Here is a 23,510-nt window from a genome sequence, read left to right as displayed (position 1 = left end):
GCAGGGCCTAGCCCATCACCCAAGACATATAACCATGCAATCATATTCATCACGTTCACACACTATAGTCTACTACCATTTCCACTGTCCAGTGTCTCGAACATTCAACAGATAACCCTGGACCCAGAGCTGTGAGCACTGAGCAATAGCCTGTCGTACCCAGTAGCTCAGCACTGCCCTCTGCCCACCATTTCCAGTCCACACGCCACCTACCCGGCAGGATCTCGACGCGGGCGCGGCTGTAGTTGAACCCCAGGTTGTTGAGTTTTATACACGTGTAGAGGCCAGTGTCGTGGGCCGACGCGTTCCGGATTGTCAGCTGGTCTCGTACGCTGATGTCGTAGCGGCTCTGTGAGAGAGGGAGAGAGAGGGAGGCGGGATACATGTGATACGCGATAAACAAACATGTTATACAGCGTACAGCACAATGTAAAATATATGAGCGTTACAGAGTGTCTGTTCGCAGGTGCCAAATTTACCTAAAAATGCACTTTACAGCCCAGTCCAGACCACCACACAGTTCACATGAAACAATTATCTGGAGCGATGCTCCATTGGGTTCCTATAACTTACAACCAATCCCATGTCCGCATCAGCATTCCACTAATGAATTTTTTCAACCGTTCTAGCAAGTGCTCGGTCAACACCTTTCTAGCCACCTCTCTCACCGCTCTAACACGTCATCTGCGCAAAAAAACTGATGGTGAATTTTCGAACAACGTCTTGTGCGACCCACCCTGTATCACTCACATCATACGACCCACCCTGTATCACACTCACATCATACGACCCACCCTGTATCACACTCACATCATACTGTCTGACAGCGTTGTTATGTATCCTGCTGAGGTCGACCATATCCTTAATGTTGAAGTTCTTCTGGTGGAACACCCAGAACAGGTCCATGTCCCAGCCCCAGAGGCCGGGACAGCGCAGTGTCACCGGTCCCCCGGCCAGGGCGGAGACGTCACGCGGCCAGCCGGGGGTCACCGCCGGGAACACCTCGTCCACCTCGGCTGGCGGCGCACGGGGATGGGAGGTACTGAGTTATATATGCGTGTATGTTGGAGCCGGCAGATATGGAGACACGCGCAGGAGCCACTGCACATATAGGCTTCAGCAGAGTTGGATACACGAGCTACACACAATTTTCTTATGAGAGAACGACTACAATTGTATTGGTCATGCATAGGCGGTGTCAGGGCACCTATGTTGGGAGGTAAAACAATGAGAGCTATTAGATTTAGAGATGTCAATCGGATACCAACTTTTTGGTATACCGATACCAAACCGATACCAACTTGGTATTTGGTATTTCAGGTCTAATACATTCGGTATTTTGCTGGTATTATGAATCCTCGCTAATGTAAAAGAGGCTGTGAATTTGGTAAAAAGTTGATATTTCCCTCATATTCTCAAGTCGGTTTGGTTTCGGTATTTTCTCATGGCTAATCGATATCACGATTTTCCGCAATTGACATCACTAATTCGATTAGCGAGCCACCCGTGATAGCTATTGGGCAATCGTGTAAGTACGAGCTTGAGTGTAGAGGCGATTCATTGGACGCTATTGGTTGATACGGGTAAGTACAATAAAGAAGTACACAAACATAGGACGAATTGAACAAGGTGGAGCTGTTCCCTTGAGAAGGCCGTAAAGGAGGCATGACGGCTTATATATATCGAAATGAACCAGCTAGGTTTAGACGATGTTGGTTGAGCACAGTCCTCCAATTACCATATCATCTCACGGCTGAAAGCATCACGGACAATAGCATCACGAAACCGCCTGGCAAATCAAAACCTGCCCTCCCCGCCCCTCCCTCGGCTCCTAGAGCTCTCTCGATCAGCTGTTGCTCACCGGAGACGGTCAGCTTGGTCGTATGGTGGGCGGTGCCGAGCCCGTTCTCCGCCTCGCAGCTGAAGTTGCCCGCGAAGAAGGTGGTGACCCGTCTGATACGGATGCAGGTGCGTCCCACCCGCACCGAGCGAGTGTCGAAAGTGGACAGATCAGAGACCGGCCTCGAGTTGAACAGCCACTGGACGCGCGGCTGGGGGAACCCTGACGGCAGAGAACACAGAGAGGTCACCAAAGGTCACAGGGGGAGATGTCACAAGTTCGTGCTGACAAGGAAGACACGGGACTGCGGACAGGGAGGTCAACGGAGGTCACCATAGGTCAATTATCAGTGTTATCAGTCTCGTTAATTTTGGCAGGTTGGTGTGACAGTCACTACATATCACAACCACCAGACTAGAGCTGCTTATACTGACAGTCACTGAGCCACTACATACACGTGCTGTTTTGTACAATGCTCGGGGTTACATGAGCAGAGTTAATGCGCATTACAAACGGACTACAATGGTGAGCGAATAGGAAAATCCGTTCCTGATACGCATTTACTTGCTCATGTAACCCCGGTAAATGTCCAGACTACAGCTCCGTAACAATGCTCACCTTTCACTGGACATTGGATTGTCACTGTCGTCCCCAGTGGCGCCGAAACCTCCCTCTTCAGCGAGGCTGGGTCCTCAAAGTAGGGCGCTCGGGGTCGCTGGACCTTCTGAGCCGTGACGTGGCCGTCGACCGTCACAGAGCCCGCCTCTGGGCCAGCAGCCTCAGTGGTGCCCTCCGGCGTGTTGGCGCTCACCGGTGTCACTACGTCACTCTCTGACGTCACCACTTCGTTCTCTGACGTCACCACTTCGTTCTCTGACGTCACCACTTCACTCTCTGATGTCATCACTCCGCTCTCTGACGTCATCACTTCGTTCCATGGCGTCGTGACATCCGAAGTCCCGTTCGTGTGGTCAGCGTCGCACTCAAAGTCCGGATAGTCACCGTAGGTCTGGCCGCCGTAGTCTCCCTCTTCATAGTCCAACTCATCGGGGTAGTAGTCGTCCAAATAGCCATAGTCATCGTACATGTAGTCGTCGTCGTCGTACATGTAGTCATAGTCGTCGTCCCGGTGGTCTTGGGGCGGCTGAGTGACGAGCACTGTATAGTTGTACCAGCGCGGCGGTTTCGGCACCAGCACGAAACAGCTGTAGTTGCCGGCATCGTGAAACTGAGCTTTGCGAATGATCAGCCTGCCGGAGAAGGGAAAGAAAATGACAGCGAGATTTGAGAGATATTACTAGAGAGAGATGGGATGTAATCAGTGACTAGTGAGTCGAAACCTGTGGGTGCATACCTGTATCAGAGGATCATCGTGAAAGAGATCGATATCAAGGTCATGTTTGCACATTATCGTATGCTGTATGTGATGAGACAAAAGGGATCGGTTGAGATCTGAGATACAGCAAAGGAAGTTTCCAAAATAGCACACGAAAGAAGCCTAAACGGGCGCGTAAGAGGTGACACATAGCACTGTCAAGATAAACGTAAATTCAATATGCATGACAAGCAGCTAACGTAAATGACGGAACAATAGCGCGAAATGTGAGGTTCGAAACATAGAACCCGAAAATATCTGAAATAATGTCAAATAAGTGTACGGCACAGCATATTCTTTAGGGGCATCGTCACCTTCACCTAAAAGGAAGACAGTAGCGTGTGACGAGTTACTTTTTTTGTACGCAGCCAACTACCCACCCCTCCCCTTCCCTTCCCCGAGACCCCAGCCGCTCACTCACTTGTTGCCCTTCACAGAGATATCCGGGTCACTGACGAGCATGATGATCTCATCAGTGCGGGTGGGTTTCAGAGCGATGCGCCGGTCATTGTGGTACCAGCGAAAGTCGGCTTTCCACAGGTTATCGCGAGCTCGCGCTCCCTTTCCTCGAGGACAGGCCAGCTTCACCCGGTCGCCCTTCTCAACCAACTTCTGCTCTCGCGGTGCCGCATCTGAGGGGCACGGGTAGGAGTCACTACTGGTCAGTACTGTCAACAGGGATCGGATAAACACAAGGCGAGGTATCACATTTGGTCCATAGGGATCCGATAAACACGAATACGTATCACTAATGGTCAGCAGGGATAAGAGACACGAGGAGAATGACTGCTAATAGCATGGATCCAATAAGCACGGGTACGGGTAGGTATCGCTACTGGTCAACTGAACATTTGCATCACTACTGGTCAACAGCCAACAGGACAATGTCTCACGGGCAATCACGGGCAATGGGTAGGCATTTCTACGGGTCTGTTAGGATTCAGCACTCACGGGCAGCATCACAACTCATTAGAGATCCGAGTCGCGAAGGTCTACAAACATGTTGCAGTCAGTGAAACGGGACACATTGCGGAGGGTAGGATATCACCCCGGTCCATAGAGATTCGATAAACACGAATAGGTATCAACTATCAACGGTCTTGATATATCGACAGGACTGACTAGTTGCTTGTATGTAGTGAGGTTACGTCGTCTTTTCTCTAGAAAATTAAATGTTTTACGAAAGCTAAACTTCTGCAGCCATATACGGTTCAAGGCGGCTTATGTCGGGTGAGATGTTTTGGAAGGTGAATTTTGAGCTCGGGAACTTATGTTACATGTCACCCGGGAGTTTTTGTCACAGGCGACTCAGCTTCATCGCTGTGGTATCGTGATCCTGTGCTGTGGAACTTTCCGTCAGGATCTCCGTGTCGTCTGAGCGCGTCCAGGGCCTGCGTAACCTGGCGATGCCGTCGTGCCGAAGTCGAAGAAGGGGCTGCAGGCTGTGCTGGGTTCCCTGGGCTTCTACTGTAAGTTTGATCCAGGTTACAGTACCCGCGTCGAGTCTCGCAGACACCAGGTGAGGAAGGATGATGCTCCAGAGTTCGCCTGGACTCCAGAGATGGATACGGCGTTCACCAACGTCCGGCAGGCGATCCTAAGCTCTGACGCGCGCTCTATCGATGTTCGACCCCAGCCTGCAGATCGTGGTCACGACGGACGCCAGTGACGTCGGCTTGGGAGCCGTCTTGAGCCAGGTACATCCTGAAGGCGAGAGTCGTCGCCTTCGCTTCGTCCACGCTCAACGCTGCACAACGGAGGTACAGTGTCACAGAGCGTGAGGGGTTAGCGTGCGTCTGGACATGTGGAAAATGGCACAAATATATGTGGGGTCAAGAGTTCGTGCTACGTACCGACTACCGATCATGCTGCCTTGAAATCGCTGTTGACTGTCAGGGGTGTTGGTCGTGCCGGCATGAGGATGTCTCGCTGGGCCGTGCGTCTGATGAACTACTCGTTTGCAGTGGAACACGTCAAGGGCCAGCTGAACCCGTCTGACGGCCTCTCCAGACTGCCGGGACCGGAGCAAGAGGTCGAGGATGACGAGTCCGAGCTGGTGGCCTGCCTCGCCGACCAGACGTCAGCCGTCAGCCGTGAGGAGCTAGCAGTAGCGGCCGCGGGACGGGAAGACGCCAAGGTAAGGGCCCTGACGGACCAGATTCCTCGGGAGTGGCTCCGTCGCTTCAGTGATGTTGATGACGTCCTCAGGCCGTATTTCCGCTGAACGCAGGAGCTAGCTATCGACGGTGAGCTGATTTTGCGTGGTGAACGGATCGTGGTTCCCACTGTGCTCAGACCTCGGTTGCTGACGCTGGTGCATGAATCCCACCAGAGCATCGTCCGGACCAAACAGCGGCTTCGAGCGCTGTTCTGGTGGCCCGGGATGGACGCAGCGGTGGAGACGACCATCAAGGAGTGCCCAGCCTGCATTTTGGCCGACAAGACGGCCAAGACTAGGTTCGCACCACTCAGTCCTGTTCCCCTGCCAGCTGCAGCCTGGGATAAAGTGGGACTTGACTTCATCGGCCCGATGGCGGGACCATCAAATCAAAGGTATGCGATAGTCCTCGTAGACTACTACTCGAAATGGCCAGGGATGGCGTTTGTCCGTGAACCGTCAAGTGATGCCGTCATTGACTTTTTGCTGATTGTGACGTCACGTGAGGGATGGCTGAGGGAGGTGGTCACTGATAACGGTAGGGGAGAGTGGGGCAAAGCGGCCACCCTAACGCTTCTCACGATGCCAACGCTTGATTTTTAAACTTGGAAAGATTCTTTCTATACCAATCTGATCCCTATTAAGTTGCCTTTTATTTCAACTGCGTTTTACTTCCAAAGGCTTTCACATATGGAAGATATTGACAAAACTTTAAACCTATGCAGTATGCATATTGGCCACTTTGCCCCATACCCTGGGGCAAAGCGGCCACCGGCGTCTTCTCAAGTCCGATATGAGAAACAAAATAGTCGCCTCTTGTACGACTAGGGTATTTGATGGTGACAACTGACAAGGTTTAAACGAGCATGGATATTTGCTTTGTCAGCATCCCACCTGTAGGTAAGCAAAGAAAGGATTTTCATTATTTGGTAACTCATGCAGCTGAAAAGTGGCCAAGATGAATGCTTCACGACACATTTGAATATAAATGATGTTTTTTATTCAGATGGAAACAACATATGGCCAATTGGGGGTGGCCACTTTGCCCCGCGCATACCGTCCGAGACAAAAATATTCCAGCTTAGCTATTAGTGGGGAAAAAACATTAAAATTGATAAAATACATGTACGATAACCATGCAATGCATGACAAGAACGCTTATAAAAATTCCAAACGGTTATGGAATAACATAATATTTAAAACTGTAAACATAGTTGGTAACCTGGCAAGAAACGCTTTTCCGTGTTTCACAGAACAATGGTGATGGGCCTGAAACCCCGGTCTGGCTCATTCGAACGACCGTGAAGAGAAGTATAATTGGAAACCATAAATTGGAACTGACGCCAGCTATGAAGGACTAAAACGATGGGTGGCCGCTTTGCCCCACTCTCCCCTACTCACTTTACCTCTGGGAAATTTGAGCAGGTTCTCAAGAAGCATGGCATTTAGCATGATAAAGTGACACCGTATCACCCGGCAGGAAATGGTGCGGTAGAGAGACTAAGCCGAGACATCAAATCTGCTCTCCAGATGGCCGAACACGAGTCGGCGGATCGCCAACGGTACATGCAGGCATATCTCCGCACTTACGCGGTGCGACGCCGCACGGGACGACCGGCCGGAGCCCGTCCGAGCTGCTCCACGGCCGGCACTCAAGTGTCCTAAAATTTGTCGATTTGGGTGGGAACTGGGAAACAACATCCAAATGATGACAATTTTCCACTCTTATTTCAAACCTTTGAAACCGATTTTCCACTCCCAACCTCAAAAAACGAGGAGTATCTGCGTGCATGGTCGTAAACATCATATTGATACATCTAATAGAAGCTACATCCTACCACATGTGTGTGGTGATGCATGTTATCAAACCGTTTTCCCTTTATTCTTACCACTCCCACCTGTGTTTAGCTTTACCTGACCGGCAATTTTCCACTCTCATCTCCCTGGTAACTGAATAATTAACTCTGACACCCAAACCAAAATATAATTCTGGGACACTGGCCGGCAGATGCGGACGGACTTGGACAACGCAATCGCACCGGAGGGTGACAGCACAGGAGACGCCGCCTTGCGACAACGGGTCAGCCGAAAGCAGCGCCAGATGAAGCGACAGCGACAAAAGGAAGCGGGTCTGTGCACCGACCATCCAGGTCTGCGCCGTCTCCGGAGTGCACTGGAGAACCGGAGGCCGAGGTGGACCAGCCCTGTCAGCCAGTCACAGACTCTGATGCGTCGTCGACCGGCGGACTGCGACCGCGGCACACTGGGCCGGGGGTCCGGAAAAGTGCTAGAAATTATTTGTGATTGAGTTGTTGAGCTCAGTGACAAGCAAACATGCTAAAAACGAAGTGGGGCTGCTTAACCCTCGCCGGACCTATTGTCGGACCCCCCACCCCCTCGGCCGGCCGAGGGGGGAGGGTTGGTACGACCCCTTTTTGCCGTTTCGCCCCTAATGGAGCTAGAGCCTCGCGGAAAAAACAAGCGTGTGCGCCGTTTCAAGGCGGAACGATTGATACCCGATTTTAAGGTCCCAGGTCAACCGGTAACCTCTGAGGTGAAGTCAAAAAGCCCAAGGTAGGGTTCGGTTTTTGGCAAATAATTTCGCAAAAAATCACCGCAGAGCAGCGATTTTGGCACCATCGTGTTCGCCTAGCTCAGGCGCGTCGAATGGTATACTTTTTGTTCGGGTGAGGTCAACTTAAGGTATTGACCTCGGGTCAAGGTCAGTTCAGAGCCCATCAGGCCACGAACTTAATCGAAGGAGGTCGTATCGCATATCATTCGATTCAGGAGGTCTTCCCGAGTCCATTGGTGGCTTTCCCGAGTCGCTGGCTCAATTTGATCATGAGTTATTGGCGAGAAACTCCTATGACCGGTGTGACGTCATAAATGACGTCACGGAAGGTCAAAAATGCAAAAGTAAAGCATCGGATCTTGCAAGGAGTGCACGAAATCACGATTCCGTGTGCTTGGGATAGTTTAAAATCATTCCATGCGCGAAAACAACAGTTTCCTTATTTCCCCATTCACTCACTTTTAATGGTGAGGTCACGTGACCTCGAAGAGTAGCAGGCATTAGCAAAAATTGCGAGTAGGGCATGACAGAAAGATGATTGGTGGTTTGTATGGCATGGCCATTTTTAACCCTAGCGGGCCCGGGGGAGGGGGCGTTTTTCGCCCCCCCCCCCTGGCGAATATTTGCGATAGCTCCCGAACGCTTAGGGAAAGGAAAGCGAAACTTTCAGTACCTTTTCTCCCATCAATTTGACATCTTCTGAAGTAAAAAATTTGGACCTATCCCCCTTGATGACGTCACAAGGTCCATTTTGCTAGACCCCTGCACGGCAAACTTCGGCGTCACAGACGCAAACTTCAAATAGCTGCTAAAAATAGAGTTTTAGAGATAACGACAAATTACGAGCACGGTTGTGTAGCGTTTGACCTAGAGAAAAATAGAAAAATAGTTTTGGTGACCTGAGGTCAGAGGTCAGGTCAACGACCCCGAAATGTGGTTTTAGTTTTTCGCAAATAACTTCGACAAAAATGGTCCTAGAGCTACGGCAGTGGTACCATCGCATTCGCCTTGTCAAGCCGCGTCGAATGATATATATTTTGTTCGGAAAAGGTCAAGTTTTATGTTGACCTCATGTGACCTCGAATGACCTCTGGTTGACCTTGACACATGAAAGGTCGTTTATGATGGATTTGTACCCGCTGATCACGAATCTGGCATCTATTCTCCTCTAAGCCTTCATTTAGAGCTTCCGGATGGCAAAATTGTATTATTTATTATTACTAACTTGAATGAGTGAAATAGCCTCTAGCAGGGATACTCTTCAGTGACCTTGACCTTTGAGCAGCCTTGTATCGTAAGAGGAACCACAAATAGGGAACTGATAAGCCTCAAAACATTTCAAAACATCTTGAAAGTTAGCACGCAAGATGTGCGAAAAAGTGCCAAGTTTGAGGTCAATTTTGAGCGTGACCTTGACCTTGACCTTTTATTTTGAGCACATTTTCGGAATCCTCAGATTCTCTTCTTTCCTTTGACACCCAATTTTGCCGGTTTGATGCCGCCTGCCGTCCTTTAGAAGGCTTACTTTGAGATCACTACACATGTGCCGGTTTTTGCCTTTGACCTTGACCTCTGACCTTGAAAATTGACCTGAGGTCAAAAATTTTAGGTGCTTTAGAATCGTCTTGTAAGGACCTTTCGTTTGGTATCACTTTTGTTTCCGTAGCTCCCTTATTCACGGAGTTAGGCAGGGGGGCGAAAAACGCCCCCCCCCCCCCGGGCTGCGGTGGTTGGGATTACCCCCGGGCCCGGCCGGGTTAACGGCTCGAAATAACATTTCTCAAAAAGTCTAACTAAAGAGCAAGTTGTTGTTGATTATCACTGACTTGTGTTTAGGGGTTAATAATGACTGCATTTTTTAGTTTGGCCCAGAAATGTTGACAGCATTGTGTGCGTTGATCAATTCTGAGCTCAGGGACATATATTTCATTTAGATTATAAGCGTTCGTTTTTCACAACTTCCAGCGTTTTAAAGAGCGCCGGGCCTTCAGTAGAGCGGCGAGGTGACAATTGCCCCTACATCATGTGGTTTACTGGCGCATATCTCGAAAAGTAGCAGGGAAAAGCAGCAAAGCACCTATATGGAACAAAAGATGAGTAATCAGAGGCTAGTATGAAATGTTCATTTTTAGCCGCTCGAAATAACGTTTTTATAAAAGTCTAATTAAAAAATTGGATATGATTTTAAATTACGTCTTGCAGCTGCTTGCAAACAGCTAGCTTATCTTGCAGAAAAGCGATGCAATATGTCAGAATGATGTTGGCACAGTTAACAACAGTGCCCTGAACTAGTCTGACAGGAAATTTCGTTCAAAACGACGATTGGTCAACTAATAAATTACCACTAAAGTTCATCATTAAAATCGGTAAATGTGGTGGCCTATAGAGAGTCTAAATTGTACTGTGTTTGGTGACAACTGACGACCTCAATTTTGACCTTAGGGCAAAACTAGCATCGGAATCGTATTCTTCGATCAATTTGGGATTAAATGATACCTATTTTGTTCATATTGCGGACAGTCAGTTTGGGGGAATTTCTAGCGCTTTTTCAGGCTGCCGGCCTACAGTGCGCGGGCGCCAGCCGCAGTCGACGCCGCTGCCAGCGCTGCCACTGGTGACGTGACGTCGGAACAGTCGTCCGTCGCCGGAGCAGCCGCAGCGCCTCGCCTGCCTCCCGACGCTGGCGATGGTGATGTTCATCGTGCTGGAGATCATCAGGGGGGGGGGGAACCGGGACGACGGCGACCGAGCGTGCGGGTGACGAGTCGGCGTCACCTCCGGAGCCGGCTTGGCGGGCTTCGCCGTATCGAACGCGTAGCGGACATGTCATACGTGCGCCGGATCGCTTTGTTTAAGGGAGGAGAAAAGCCAAATGTGGTATCGTGATACTATGTTGGGAACTTTCCGTCATGCAGCGCCTGTATGCGGTGGTGCCCTACTCGGCGGCGCCGGCCGGCGCGGACCAATCGGCGGCCGCCACGACCGCGGTGACCCCGCCGAGCTGACCGGCGCGGCGGTCGGGTCAGGCAGTGCGCGCGGTGCGGCCGGTGGAGGCTCGACGTGTTTTCTTGGCGCTTATTTTGAACTCTGTTTCGTTACGTATTTCACTATTGCCCTTACGTTAACCCGCGCCCTGCTGGGGGGGGGGGTGTTTGAACACCCCCCCCCCTTGTCGTTTTTCGCGAATATCTCAAAAACGGCGGCGCGGAGCGCCGCCGTTTTTGGTACACCTTATCATACATCAATTCTACACATGTTGTAAAAATTTCAGACCAAGGTCATTCAAGGTCAGGTCACCAGGTCACTTGAAGTGACCTCACCTCATAAAAAGTTTCAATGTCCGTCATAGCTACACCGAGTGACCGATCGCTTTGAAACTTTCAGCGATTGCTAAGAGCAATAGCATGTACAAAATGTATATCGCAGAATTTTGATATCGATGACCTAAGGTCAGGTCAATTTTGCGACCTCCCCATTATAAGTCAATGGGAGAAAATTGAAATGCGCCTCTTTTGGACGAAAGACATTATAAACACTCCCAAACACTGAATTACAAGTGGTTTAGACACACTGAACATGAAAATGGTGTCCGTGACCCCTGTTTATGCCCTGAGGTCATCTTAGGTCACGAATGGTATCTAACAATTTTTCGCAAATAACTTTTGATAGGGGCATGCTAGAGCGATGAAAACGCCTTAGATGTGTTCAGCTCGACGATACGGATCGACTGATATGCAACATGACCCTTTCCGGTCAGGTCATGACCTTGACCTGAGGTCAAATTTTCAAGTTGACCTTTAAAGGTCAAGTTATGGTTCATTCGATGCGTCTTGACGAGAGGAACACGATGCCGGTAAAAGTAAGCTCGTACAAGGTCTGGGTCAAAAGTTATTGCAGAAAAACTGTTTCCGAAAAAATCGGCTATTTTTGCAGTTTTTGCCCCCTGCAGGCAAAACCGTTGACGTTAGGTCAAATCTGAGAAAATTACTCAGAAAGGGCGTTAATAGGGCTATCGAATGCGCTTTTCCGCGGCGCTGTAGCTCTATTGGTTCCCGAGTTATGCGCTGGCTTCTTGGAAATTGTCGACATTCGACCTGGAAATCGGCGAAATTTTGCCTTCAATGACCTCTGGTGACCTGACCTTTGACCTGACCAAAAAATTGACCGAAGTGATTTCGTCATTATTTTTGACGCTCTTTCGAACGCCGCCTTCCGCGTATCGCTACGTGGCCCAGGAGCCGAGTTACAAGGGGGGGGGGGTGTTCAAACACCCCCCCCCAGCAGGGCGTGGAAATCCAGGACCCCCAGCAGGGCGCGGGTTAATATACTACAATCGCTGTTCGTCAGGAATCGAGGGAACTTTCTTCGTATTACAGATATACTCATTTTGGAGGACGAATGGGTGTCTGACTTCGCTCGGTTGAGTTCAGTGAAGTCTAGTCTGGGATTTGAGCATTTTCCTGTACCTATATAACTAAGACGTTAAAACCTCGCGGGGCCGGGGGAGGGGTGGGGATGGGGGTGTTTAGACACCCTCATGCTGTTTTTGGCACACCGGTCATGCATTTTTTCTTCGCACATATGAAATTTCAGACCCAGGTCGCTGAAGATCAGGTCACCAGGGCCTCGTTTCATAAAGCGAGTCCGTAACTTACGCCGGTTTTGGGGCTTGTATTGCAAGCGCATGTGAAGCGATAATATTATTTGCTCTTCTCCCTTCTGTTCTTGCTTGCAAGATAAATAAATTCAACGATTCACACTATCGTCATCGCTTCATATGCACTTGCAGTACAAGACCAAAAACCGGCGTAAGCTACGGACTCGCTTTGTGAAACGAGGCCCTGGTCACGCCAAGTAACCTCACCTCAGAAAAAGGATAGCATGCTCGTCATAACTACACCGAACAAACTATCGCCTTGAAAGCTTCAACGATAGTTAGATAACAATAACAGTATGCATAAAATTTACATCTCAAAATAACGATATGTGACCTAAGGTCAGGTCAAATTTGCAAACTTCCCATTATAACCCGCGCTCTGATGGGGTCTGCCGAGCAACGCGATCTGATGAGGGGGTGGTCCATTTTGCCCCCCCCCCCCCAAGATCTCGAGAATCACGCAACATAGCGACAAACAGCAAACGGCGTTAGAAAGCCCCAACGAGGAACTATATTGTGACCCAAATCCCAATTTCATTGACCTCGGTCTAACCGATGACGTCACAGGTCAGGTCGAATGTCGAATTTGCACCGTTTACATGTATTTCAAGAAATGCGTTGTAAAATAGAGTAAAATGCATGTCATTGAAAATTATCCATCGGGAATTGTCCATAAAAACATATTTTGCTATCTGAGGTCACTGATACCAGGTCAGGTCACAAAGGTCAGGTCACTGAAGGTCAAAATATGAAAATATCATGTGATGCATGTTTTATGATCCATTTTGCATGACAAATGCGATTATGTGGGTCAGGGAGCCTCCGGGACCAGTTTAGGTTATGTTCTCGTGAGGGTCAGGTCAAGGTCAGGTCAAATAAGGTCAATTTTCAAACTTGATATTTTGCATAAAATGGGTATCGATTCGATGCAACTCGTCACGGGGAGTCTAAAGTGGTCTTTGTTTTGCGTTACGTGGTCTAGAAATTGCTTAAAATTGAATTCGAATATTTGACTTCATCAAACAGTTTTTTTTTTCGGTACACCGTGGCCAAAAAAGGAGGTATCGATCTAAAATTTGGTATGTATGTAGATTGTAGATAGAAGAGGGTAGGGACTATGATTTTTCGAAATTCGAAAAAAAAAATTTTGGGATTTTTTTTGCTATTTGAAAAAAAAAATCAAACCAATTTTATGGGGGTCAAAATTTTTGCTCATTTTTGCTCGAAGATGATCTCAGTTTGACCTCAATAACTCCTGACCTAAGATGATCTATGACTTGAAATTTTCTATGAAGGTGTCAAATTGATGTCTCAAAAGGTAGGTACTGAAAATTTGTCGGCGCTGCGCGCCGCCGTTTTTCACTATTCACGAAAAACTACAGGGGGGGGGGGCAAAATCCCCCCATCGGGGCGCGGGATAAGTCAATGGGAGAAAACTAAAAAGCGTCTCTTTTCGACGAACGCCAATCTACACATTACAATCTCAAGCACCGGGATACGACCCAACTTGACATCGGCACTGAATAGAAAAATTGCACCTATGACCACTCCTTACGTTCCCGAGGTCATCTCAGTTCATGAAGGTCTTAAGCAGCTTTTTTTGGCAATAACTTTTGATAGGTATGTTAGGGCGATGCAAACACCTTGACCTCAGTTGTGTTCAGCTCGACAGTACGGATCGACTGATAACTAGCATGTCCTGCTCCAGTCAGGCCATACCTTGGCCTGAGGTTAACCTTCGCCCCAGTGGGGGGGGGGGGCATGGTTACCACCCTGTCGCCAGGGCTGCGGAGTCGGAGTCGGGAGTTGGAGTCGATCGGAGTCGACATTTCTGCCCGGAGCCGGAGCCGGAGTCGGTTTTTGAAAGCCGGAGTCGGAGTCGGAATCGCCGTAAATTCATCGACTCCGCAGCCCTGCCTGTCGCGTTTTTTGCGTGTGAATAAAAAAACGCTTGGGGTAGCTTTTGGTACATCAATTTTGGACAATGTGTGATTTTTTTTTACCCCAGGTCATGTCAGGTCAGGTCACCAGGTCAAGTTAACTGACCAAGCCTAAAAAAGTTTGCAATCATGTCCAGCCTGCAGTGTTTGTCAGAAAGGTTTTAAACTTGGTGGATTGCATGATGATATAGACGCCTACAATTTGTATATCTCGGATTTTTTTTTTATATCCGTGACCTAAGGTCAGGTCAGTGGCGTGACCTTTCCATTACAAGTCAATGGAGAAAAATGAAAATGCCTCTAGATCCGTGTGTACTCATAGGAACAGTCCAAATATTTCAGAATCACAATGATTTGGACCACCCGTGATGTACAAGGTGTCATTTTTGCTGATAGCCTCTAGAAAGGTCATCCGAGGTCATTTGAGGCTACAAACAGATTTTTGCCAATAACTCGCGATTGGAAAGAGATAGAACGCTGGGGCCTGGGGATGATCTCATTGTGTTTGTCTTGTTGAGACGCATCGACTGATATGCAACATGACCTTTTCCGGTCAGGTCATGACCTTCACCTGAGGTCGAATTTTGAAGTTGACCTTTCAAGGTCAAATTATAGTTCATTCGTCGCGTCTCGGCGAGAGGAACACGATTCTGGCAATAGAAATGTCGTGGCTTTTTTAAGCCAAAAGTTATTGTCGAAAAACACTTTTCGTAAAAACAGCTATTTTTGGAGTTTTTGCCCTCTGGAGGCTAAACCGTTGACCTGAGGTAAATTTTGATTATGACCTTATCGCAAGAGTTCAAAAGCTATCGATTCCCTTTTCCATGCGTAATTCCTGAGATAAATGCATGTTTTCTCAAAAATATTATGAATTTTGGCAAACTTTAACCTTTGATGACCTCTAGTGACCCCAATATTGCTCTAAGATGAAAAATGACCGAAATACTTTCAAACGTACGCATTGAGAGCTATCGACTGCTTTTTACCGCGTTTTTCTAGCCCTCTTCGTTTTTGAGTTGGAGGTGGGTGGTAACATATGCCCCCCCCCCCCCCCACTAGGGCGAAGTTGGCTGAGACCGCCACTGGGGCGCGGGTTAACCCGCGCCCTGGTGCGGGTGGGGGCATATATCCCCTCCAGACTTTTCGATATATCTCCAGAACCGCTGCGCCGATCGTCACCAAACTTTCAGTACCCCCGGGCATCAATTTTACACATTGTCACCAAAAAAATCCAAAGACTATGATAGGATGGCCGCAAATGACGTCATGTTCTGCCGTTTTCGACCCTAAAAAGGTTTCCCGGGAAGAGCTATCAGGCCTATACCGTTGAAGATACTGAGAAAAACGTCTGAGACATGAAAGGTGTAGAATTACAAGGGCTACAAAATGACTATCTCGAATTTTCTTTTTCAATTTTGACCAGTGTCCCAAAATTGAGTTTTGTCTTGGGTGTCAGAGGGGAAATTACCCACCAAAAAGAGGGGAGAGAGTGAAAAACTGCTGAGTCGATTAGATCCAAAAAGAGTGAAAAACGTAGGATGCTTGATGCTGAACTGGGCATCCACCCAACTGCTCTTTCTTTAGGTAAAAAATCTAGGTTTTTTTTTTTGGTGGGAGAGGAAAATTGTTCTTAAAAATTGGTGGTGTGAGTGGGAAAATGAATTTCATTTGGATGTCGTTTCCCAGCCAAATCGACAAATTTTGGGACATTGATTTTGACACCCAAAAATTTATTTTTTAATATAATTGCCAAAAAATCCAAAACGTTTTTCGACTTTAGGAAAAAAAACGAATATATGTGATAGCCCTTACCGACTTCTATTCATATACCAAATTTTAGATCGATACCTCTCTTTTTGGCCAAGTTAGAGCGAAAAAAACTTCAAAATTGATTATATCAAATTTTCACTCAATTTCTAGCAATCCTAGACCACGGTTGAACAAAGACCACCATTAGACTCGCCGTGACGAGCTGCATCGGATCAATACCCATTTTATGCAAAAATATCACCTTTGAAATTTGACCTGACATTGACCTGACCTCCACCAGGAAGTGACCTAAGCCGTTCCTGATAGTCTTATAATCAACACCATTGAGTTTGAAATGAAAAATTGGTCATAAAGCATGCATCACACAGCCCTAGTAAAATTGGGCTCATGTGCTGACCCTTGGTGACCTGACCTGGTGTTATCAATATCAGTGGACAGTGACCTCTAATAGCAACATAGCACTAGTCCGTTGGTCTTCCTATACGACAGCTACATAGGCCATTACGCTAATGAATAAAATGATCCAATAAGATACCAGGAGGTATGTCTTACTATATGCCATTGTAAACGTACCTGCCCTCGTCAGCACCAGAGCCGCATGGAGAACGATAAACGCCAACCACCACCGCATTGCATCGATGTCAGTCGTCCTGGAACACAGATAAATCGTGTAAGACACCACCACTGCAATCTGTATTGCATCAGAATTACACAATGCACAATGCACGTAGGTATCATGTGGGACACACATCAAATCAGGATCAGTCGTCCTGGAACATAGACAGTACACACGCACAGTTCAAACTCCAAGATAAGCGTAAAATATATCTGAAGGTGTAGCCAAAGCTAGGTGCCGGAGGGGGATTTAAATCCCGCGCACCGACGAGGGTCTGCGCCAACTTACAACCGACGGGGGGGGGGGCGGATGACCGCCCCCCCCCCCCTGAGACATAGGCGGCGGAACGGGGAGGGCACCGGGGCACCGTGCCCCCTTTGATTTTGGCATTTTGGCATTATCCCTATGGGCTTTGCATGGAAAGAATGGGACCAAAAGTCGGCAGTGCCCCCCCCCCCCCCCCTCCTTAATTGAAGGTGTTCCGCCGCTACTGCCCTGAGATCTCGAGAACGAAACAAGATAGCGACAAGCGGTAAACGGCATGGGGTACGCACGGATAAGGTCTACAATTTTTACACAGGTCATTTTCAGGTCAGGTCAAAGATGACGTCACAGGGATCAAAAAAGTAAAAATGGTGGCGCTAGATATGGAGTTTTTCTCGAATAACGTTTGAATAAGTCAAGCTAGGAAAAAAACTAAGGGCATCATCGTGATCCTCTCGCCAATCCACATTAAATCATATATATGTTGACCTCAAAAGGTCAAGGTCAAAGGTTGACTTCAGGTCACGTGACTTCGAGGTAATCATGTATATCATTCGATGCGCCTTGACGAGCTTAACACAATGAGACCATCCGCGCGGCTATATCTAGTTCCTGTAAGGAGTTATTGGCAAAAAAAAAAAAAAACGTTGGGCGTTGGTGAACTGATATGACGTCACATGACCTTACAGCTGGCCAACAGCAAACCAGGCCTCAAGGTAGTGAAGGTTGATGGTATATGAAGTCATGTTTGGTATATGGGGCCATTCCGACGCGTTTTAGTGGGTAAAAAAACAGGGAGCTGATTTTTTCCCCATTGACTTCCTATAAAGGCTGAAACAGACTCTTTCCGCGTTCAGAAAATCGCATGCGAGAGCCTATTCAAATACATTACAATTCTTCTCGCATCAATCGCTTGCGGGAGGTGCGTGCGGTTGATGCGAGCGTGCTTCCATGTACTTGAATAGCAGGGCTTGAATAGGCTCTCGCATGTGATTTTCTGACTGCGGAAAGAGTCTGTTTCAGGCTTAAGTCAATTGGGAAAATGAAAACTGCTATTCTGGCGCCGGGAACGAGCTCCAACTATCTCAAGCACACAGAATCGTGATTTTGCACTCCTTGCAAGGTTACATGCGTCACTTTTGCAATGTTGACCTTGCGTGACGTCATTTATGACGTCATTAGAGTCATGTTAGTTTTTTGTCAATAACTCCCGATCAAATTAGGCTAGCGAGTCGGGAAAGCCACCAATGAACCCAGGAAGGCCTGCCGAATCGAATGATATGCTAAATGACCTCCTTCGACCAAGTTCGTGACCTGGGGGCGCTGACCTGACCGTGACCTGAGGTCAACACCCTAAGTTGACCTCACCCAAACAAAAGGTATAGCATTCGACGCGCCTGAGCGAGGCGAACACAATGCTGCCAAATTCGCGGCTCTGCGGCCGTTTTTTGCGAAGTTATTAACCCGCGCACCGACGGGGGTCTGCGCCAACTTCGCACCGACGGGGGGGGGGCGGATGACCGCCCCCCCCCCCCTGAGATCTCGAGAACGAAGCAAGATAGCGACAAGCGGTAAACGGCATCGGATACGCACGGCCAAGATCTACAATTTTTACTAAGGTCATTTTCAGGTCAGGCCAAAGATGACGTCACAGGGGTCGAAAAAGTCAAAATGGCGGCGCTAGATATGGAGAGAGTTTTTCTCGAATAACTTTCGAATTAGTCAAGATAGGAACAAACTAAGGGCATCATCGTGATCCTCTCGTCAATCCGCATCGAATGATATATATGTTGAAAGGTCAAGGTCAAAGGTTGACCTCAGGTCACGTGACCTCGAGGTCATCATGTATATCATTCGATGCGTCTTGACGAGCTGAACACAATGAGACCATCCACGCGTCTGTATCTTGTTCCTGTACGGAGTTATTGGCCAAAAACCTTTGGTGACCTTTGATGACGTCACATGACCTCACAGCTGCCCAACAGCAAAACAGACCTCAAGGTAGTGAAGGTTTATCGTATATGAAGTCATGTATGGTATATGGGGCCATTCCGACCCGTTTTAGTGGTAAAAACAGGGAGTTGATTTTTCCCCTATTGACTTATAATGGGGAGGTCGCGAAATTGACCTGACCTTAGGTCACCGATATCAAAATTCCGAGATATACAAATTGTAGCTACTAATGACCTAATAATATCCTGCGACTTTCAAAGGCCTCCGACATCTACTGTAGCTCTGGCACGGTGACAAAGTTGCAAAAAAGTGACTTGAGGTTGGGTCATTCAAAGTGACCTGGTGACCTGACCTTAAAAGGTAGGAGGTTCAAACTTGCATACCATGTGTAAAATTGATGAGGTTATAGTCATACCAAATTTCGCGGCGCTACGCGCCGCGGTTTTCCCGCTATTCGCGAAAAACCTCAGGGGGGGGGGGGCGGATATCCGCCCCCCCGTCGGTGCGAGGGTTAACCAAAAAAGAACCCTAACTTGGGGCACTTGACCTGACCTGAGAGGTCACCGGTTGACCTAGGACCTTAAAATCGAGTATCGATCTCTGCGTCTCGTAACGGCGCACACGCTCGTCTTTTCCGCGACGCGCTAGCTCCACCAGGGGCGAAACGGCGAGGGGGGAGGGTCGTACCCGCCCCCCCCCCCCCAACTCGGCCGGCGCGTATGTAGAAAACCAAGGTATTAGCATATAGGGTGTCCCCAAAAAATGTACCTCATTTGAAATTAAGATATCTCAGTGTCTGAGCATACATTGATCCTAAATTTGGTACCACATGAAAGCTCATTCCATAGCATTTTGTTTGATAAAAACTATTTTACTGTACGTTACGTGACAGCCGAGTGATAAAGAAAGAGCAAAACCTTTGCAATTTCGCTCTTCAACTATTTCCACGGGCATTTCTGGGAAAAAGCTTTCAATTGTTTTGCCGATATTTTCAGCAACTCAGAACAAAACACAAAAAATCATTAGAAATATTGAAACTAGGTTTCACTCATGCATTGCTAACATAACAAAAATACACATCGCATCACATCCCAGTTAAAGGTTCAGCCGTGCTAACGCTCGAAGTGCCTCCCTTTCGCTCGGCACACATTGACATGGCGGAGCGTCTTTAGGACTCTTGGGCTACGCGGACACATGTTTCAAGCGGGATTTTCCGGATGCATATCCGGATCGAGTTCCTCAGCTGGTCCAGAGTTTGAGGATTTTTTGCGTATACCACACTCTTGACGAACCCCTACAGATAAAAGTCAAGAGGCGATAGGTCTGGGGAGTGTGGCGGCCAGCTAACGTTGGCACGCTGGGATATGATCCGATCACCCATGCGCTCGTTGAGCCAGACCATCGTTGATCTCGGAAGTGTGTGGAGGAGCCCCGTCCTGCTGTAGCCATTGGAGGCTGATGGTGTCCACACACTTTTTGCACACTTGTGGGAGGAGCTTTTTTGTTTTGAAGTGGGCCTTTAATTTCCGCTGTGTTTGCACCACAGAGCCGGTTTGGAGGTATAATTTTGCAACTTGAATCCTTTCCTCCTTGTTCAGTTGCCCCATTGTTCAAAATGAAAGATGTGGAGCATTAACTGCCGTTAACTGCCATTAAATTAGCTGTAATAAAATATATGATATTAATACATACTTTGCGGCAGGGTATATTGAATTAGGCTTTGCGGTGCGTTCACTGGGGATTCGAAGTTGTCGAATTTGGGAGAGCCAGTGCGTTATTGCCACGAGCGTGCTCTAATGAAATTCAGCGTGCGTTAATATATAGTAATTATCACGTGCGTATTTTCTGAGATGTCTTCAGTTGACATGAGACACAATTTAGAAACACTTGTGGCAGGAATTCAAGTGCGAAATTGCAAAGGTTTTGCTCTTTCGTTATCACTCGGCTGTCACGTAACGTACAGTAAAATAGTTTATATCAAACAAAATGCTATGGAATGAGCTTTCATATGGTACCAAATTTAGGATCATTGTATGCTCAGACACTGAGATATCTTAATTTCAAATGAGGTACATTTTTTTGGGACACCCTGTATATTAGGTCCGGCGAGGGTTAAAACGACCTCAACCCCCTGTTCCGACGGCGTTCCGTTTACACCGGCAAAAATCGGGCATGCCGGAGCTTCCGGGACAAAACGGATTTAAGCCAAACCAAATGCTGACTTGGCATAGATATAGGTATACAACAGCTATCAGCTCATCAGCAGCCAACAAATGTCCGGTTGAAGTTAACCCGCGCCGGGCCGGGGGGTGTTTGAACACCCCCCCTGCGGTTTTTCGCAGATATCTCAAAAACGGCGTCGTGGAGCGCCACCGTTTTTGGCACACCTGTTCAGTGTTCATGCATCTTTTCCACACATGTTGTGAAAATTTCAGACCCAGGGCAGGGCTCTAAAGGTCAGGTCATCAGGTCAGGTCAAGTGACATCACCTCAGAAAGTTTCAATCCTCGTCATAGCTATACCGACTAAACGATCGCCTTGAAACTTTCAGCGATTGATAGTAACGGTATGTACAAAATGTTTATCTCGGAATTTTGATATCGGTGACCTAAGGTAAGGTCAATTTTGCGACCTCTCCATTATAAGTCAACGGGAGAAAATTGAAATGCGCCTCTTTTGGACGAATGATGTTCAAAACCCTCTCAAGCATCAATTCATAGGTAAACATTACACGGAATCGGAAAAATGTACCTGTGACCCCTCTGTGTGCCCCTGAGGTCATCTCTGGTCAGGAATGGTCACCAGCAGTTTTTCGGCTATAACTTTTGATAAAGACGTGCTAGGGCGATGAAAACACGTCAGATGTATTCATCTCGACGATACGGATCGACTGATATGCAACATGACCCTTTCCGGTCAGGTCATGACTCATGACCTTGACCTGAGGTCAAATTTTCAAAATGACCTTTTAAGGTCAACAAATAGTTCATTCGACGCGTCTCGATGAGAGGAACACGATGCTACCAAAAGTAATGTTGTGGCTCTCTTGAGTCAAAAGTTATTGACGCAAACCATGTTCGTGAAAACTGTTATTTTTACAGTTTTTGACCTCTGGAGGCTAAACCGTTGACCTGTCAAATCTGAGAACATAATACAGAAAGGTGTGTAAAAGGGCTATCGAATGCGCTTTTCCACGGCGCTGCAGCTCTATTGGTTCCCGAGTTAGCCGTTGGCAGTTTTGAAGTGTTTCCGTAATCCATCATTATTTTTGACGCTCTTTCGAATGCCGCTTACCGCGTGTCGCTACGTGGCCCAGGAGCCGAGTAAGACTCCCCCCGGCCCGGCGCGGAAGTCGCGGAGCACCGGCCCGGCGCGGGTTAAAGCATATCACACATCACCGTACTGCATAGTGCACACGGACCCACCTGATAGACGTCAGTCGTCACTCATCTAAAAAAGTTGGCCTCGAGCTCAGAAATCCACTGTACCGGACAGCTGCCACGAATCAGGATCTTCTCGCAACTCTTCAGTTAGAAATCAATGACCCACAACACCATCACAGTGAATGAGTCAATGGAAATGAATGGACATTTGAACGTCCTCGTTCTTCAATTGAATCAAGCAGCGCACGCGCTGAAAATCACGTGCACGTATTGTTGCTGGCGGTTGCCATGCCGACCGGCCCCGAGTCTTTCCGCTCCAGCTGACTCGCCTTGACAACAAACGACTGCCATCTACGCATCAGCTGATGGCTCGCGGTGCTGCGCTGCACGCTAACGACATCTGCCGACCTTATTCGGAACAATAGGTAGGTACGGTTCTCCAGTAAAAGTCTTGTTGGTTTTGCTTTTTCGGACATATCTGGTCCTATATAATGTTCAAATACATAAGTATCAACCCAAATTATGTGTATGCACATTTACCACGAGGCTGTGAAATTGCATCGTTGTATGCCAAATACTTTCCGAGATATCCACAAAAAAACTCATTTTCTGCCGTTTGGGGCATTCTGGCCGCAATCTTCCTGGGATCGCCTATGACATCTATGGTGCCACCTAGCGAGAGGGACGCGGAAACACAGAATCATGAATGAATCGAGCGCGTAGTAAACGGTGTATGGAAGGGAGACTCGGCAGAGGCTATCCGGGTGGCCGGCGCGCGGCGCGCCCTTAGGCATCGGCCGACCCTTCGGACCGCGTGGGGTCAGAGGTAGCGCTCGGGAAGTCTCGGCCGTGGGTTTTAGCCCTGTGCAGTCAGGAAGGGAGGGGAGGATAGCGCTAGCCCGACTGACTAGTGTCTCGGCTGATTCGTGTGGGGTGGAAGGGATCACAGAACGGGATGGTGGCTAGTGGTGGATGATGG

At 48.2% G+C, this 23,510-nt stretch overlaps 1 protein-coding gene across 1 annotated transcript in view; it reads right to left on the bottom strand.

The window, feature by feature from the left end:
- Window positions 1–22,881, bottom strand: part of LOC122367643 (fibroblast growth factor receptor 2-like) — a 52,912-nt gene extending 30,031 nt beyond the window's left edge. The window contains exons 1-7 of the mRNA XM_043340954.1: window positions 22,574–22,881; window positions 16,889–16,965; window positions 3,637–3,847; window positions 2,459–3,090; window positions 1,862–2,062; window positions 811–1,016; window positions 214–349 (exon numbers count right to left, since the gene is read on the bottom strand). Of these exons, the coding sequence (XP_043196889.1) occupies window positions 214–349; window positions 811–1,016; window positions 1,862–2,062; window positions 2,459–3,090; window positions 3,637–3,847; window positions 16,889–16,946 (1,444 nt within the window). The 5' untranslated portion in view covers window positions 16,947–16,965; window positions 22,574–22,881. The remainder of the gene's footprint in view (window positions 1–213; window positions 350–810; window positions 1,017–1,861; window positions 2,063–2,458; window positions 3,091–3,636; window positions 3,848–16,888; window positions 16,966–22,573) is intronic.
- Window positions 22,882–23,510: the final 629 nt, after the last annotated feature.

Source organism: Amphibalanus amphitrite, unplaced genomic scaffold (genome assembly GCF_019059575.1).
Source record: "Amphibalanus amphitrite isolate SeventyFive unplaced genomic scaffold, NRLGWU_Aamphi_draft 000885F_arrow, whole genome shotgun sequence".
In the NCBI taxonomy this organism is placed as follows: Eukaryota; Metazoa; Arthropoda; class Thecostraca; order Balanomorpha; family Balanidae; genus Amphibalanus; species Amphibalanus amphitrite.
This window is presented reverse-complemented; position numbering and strand designations above follow the sequence as displayed.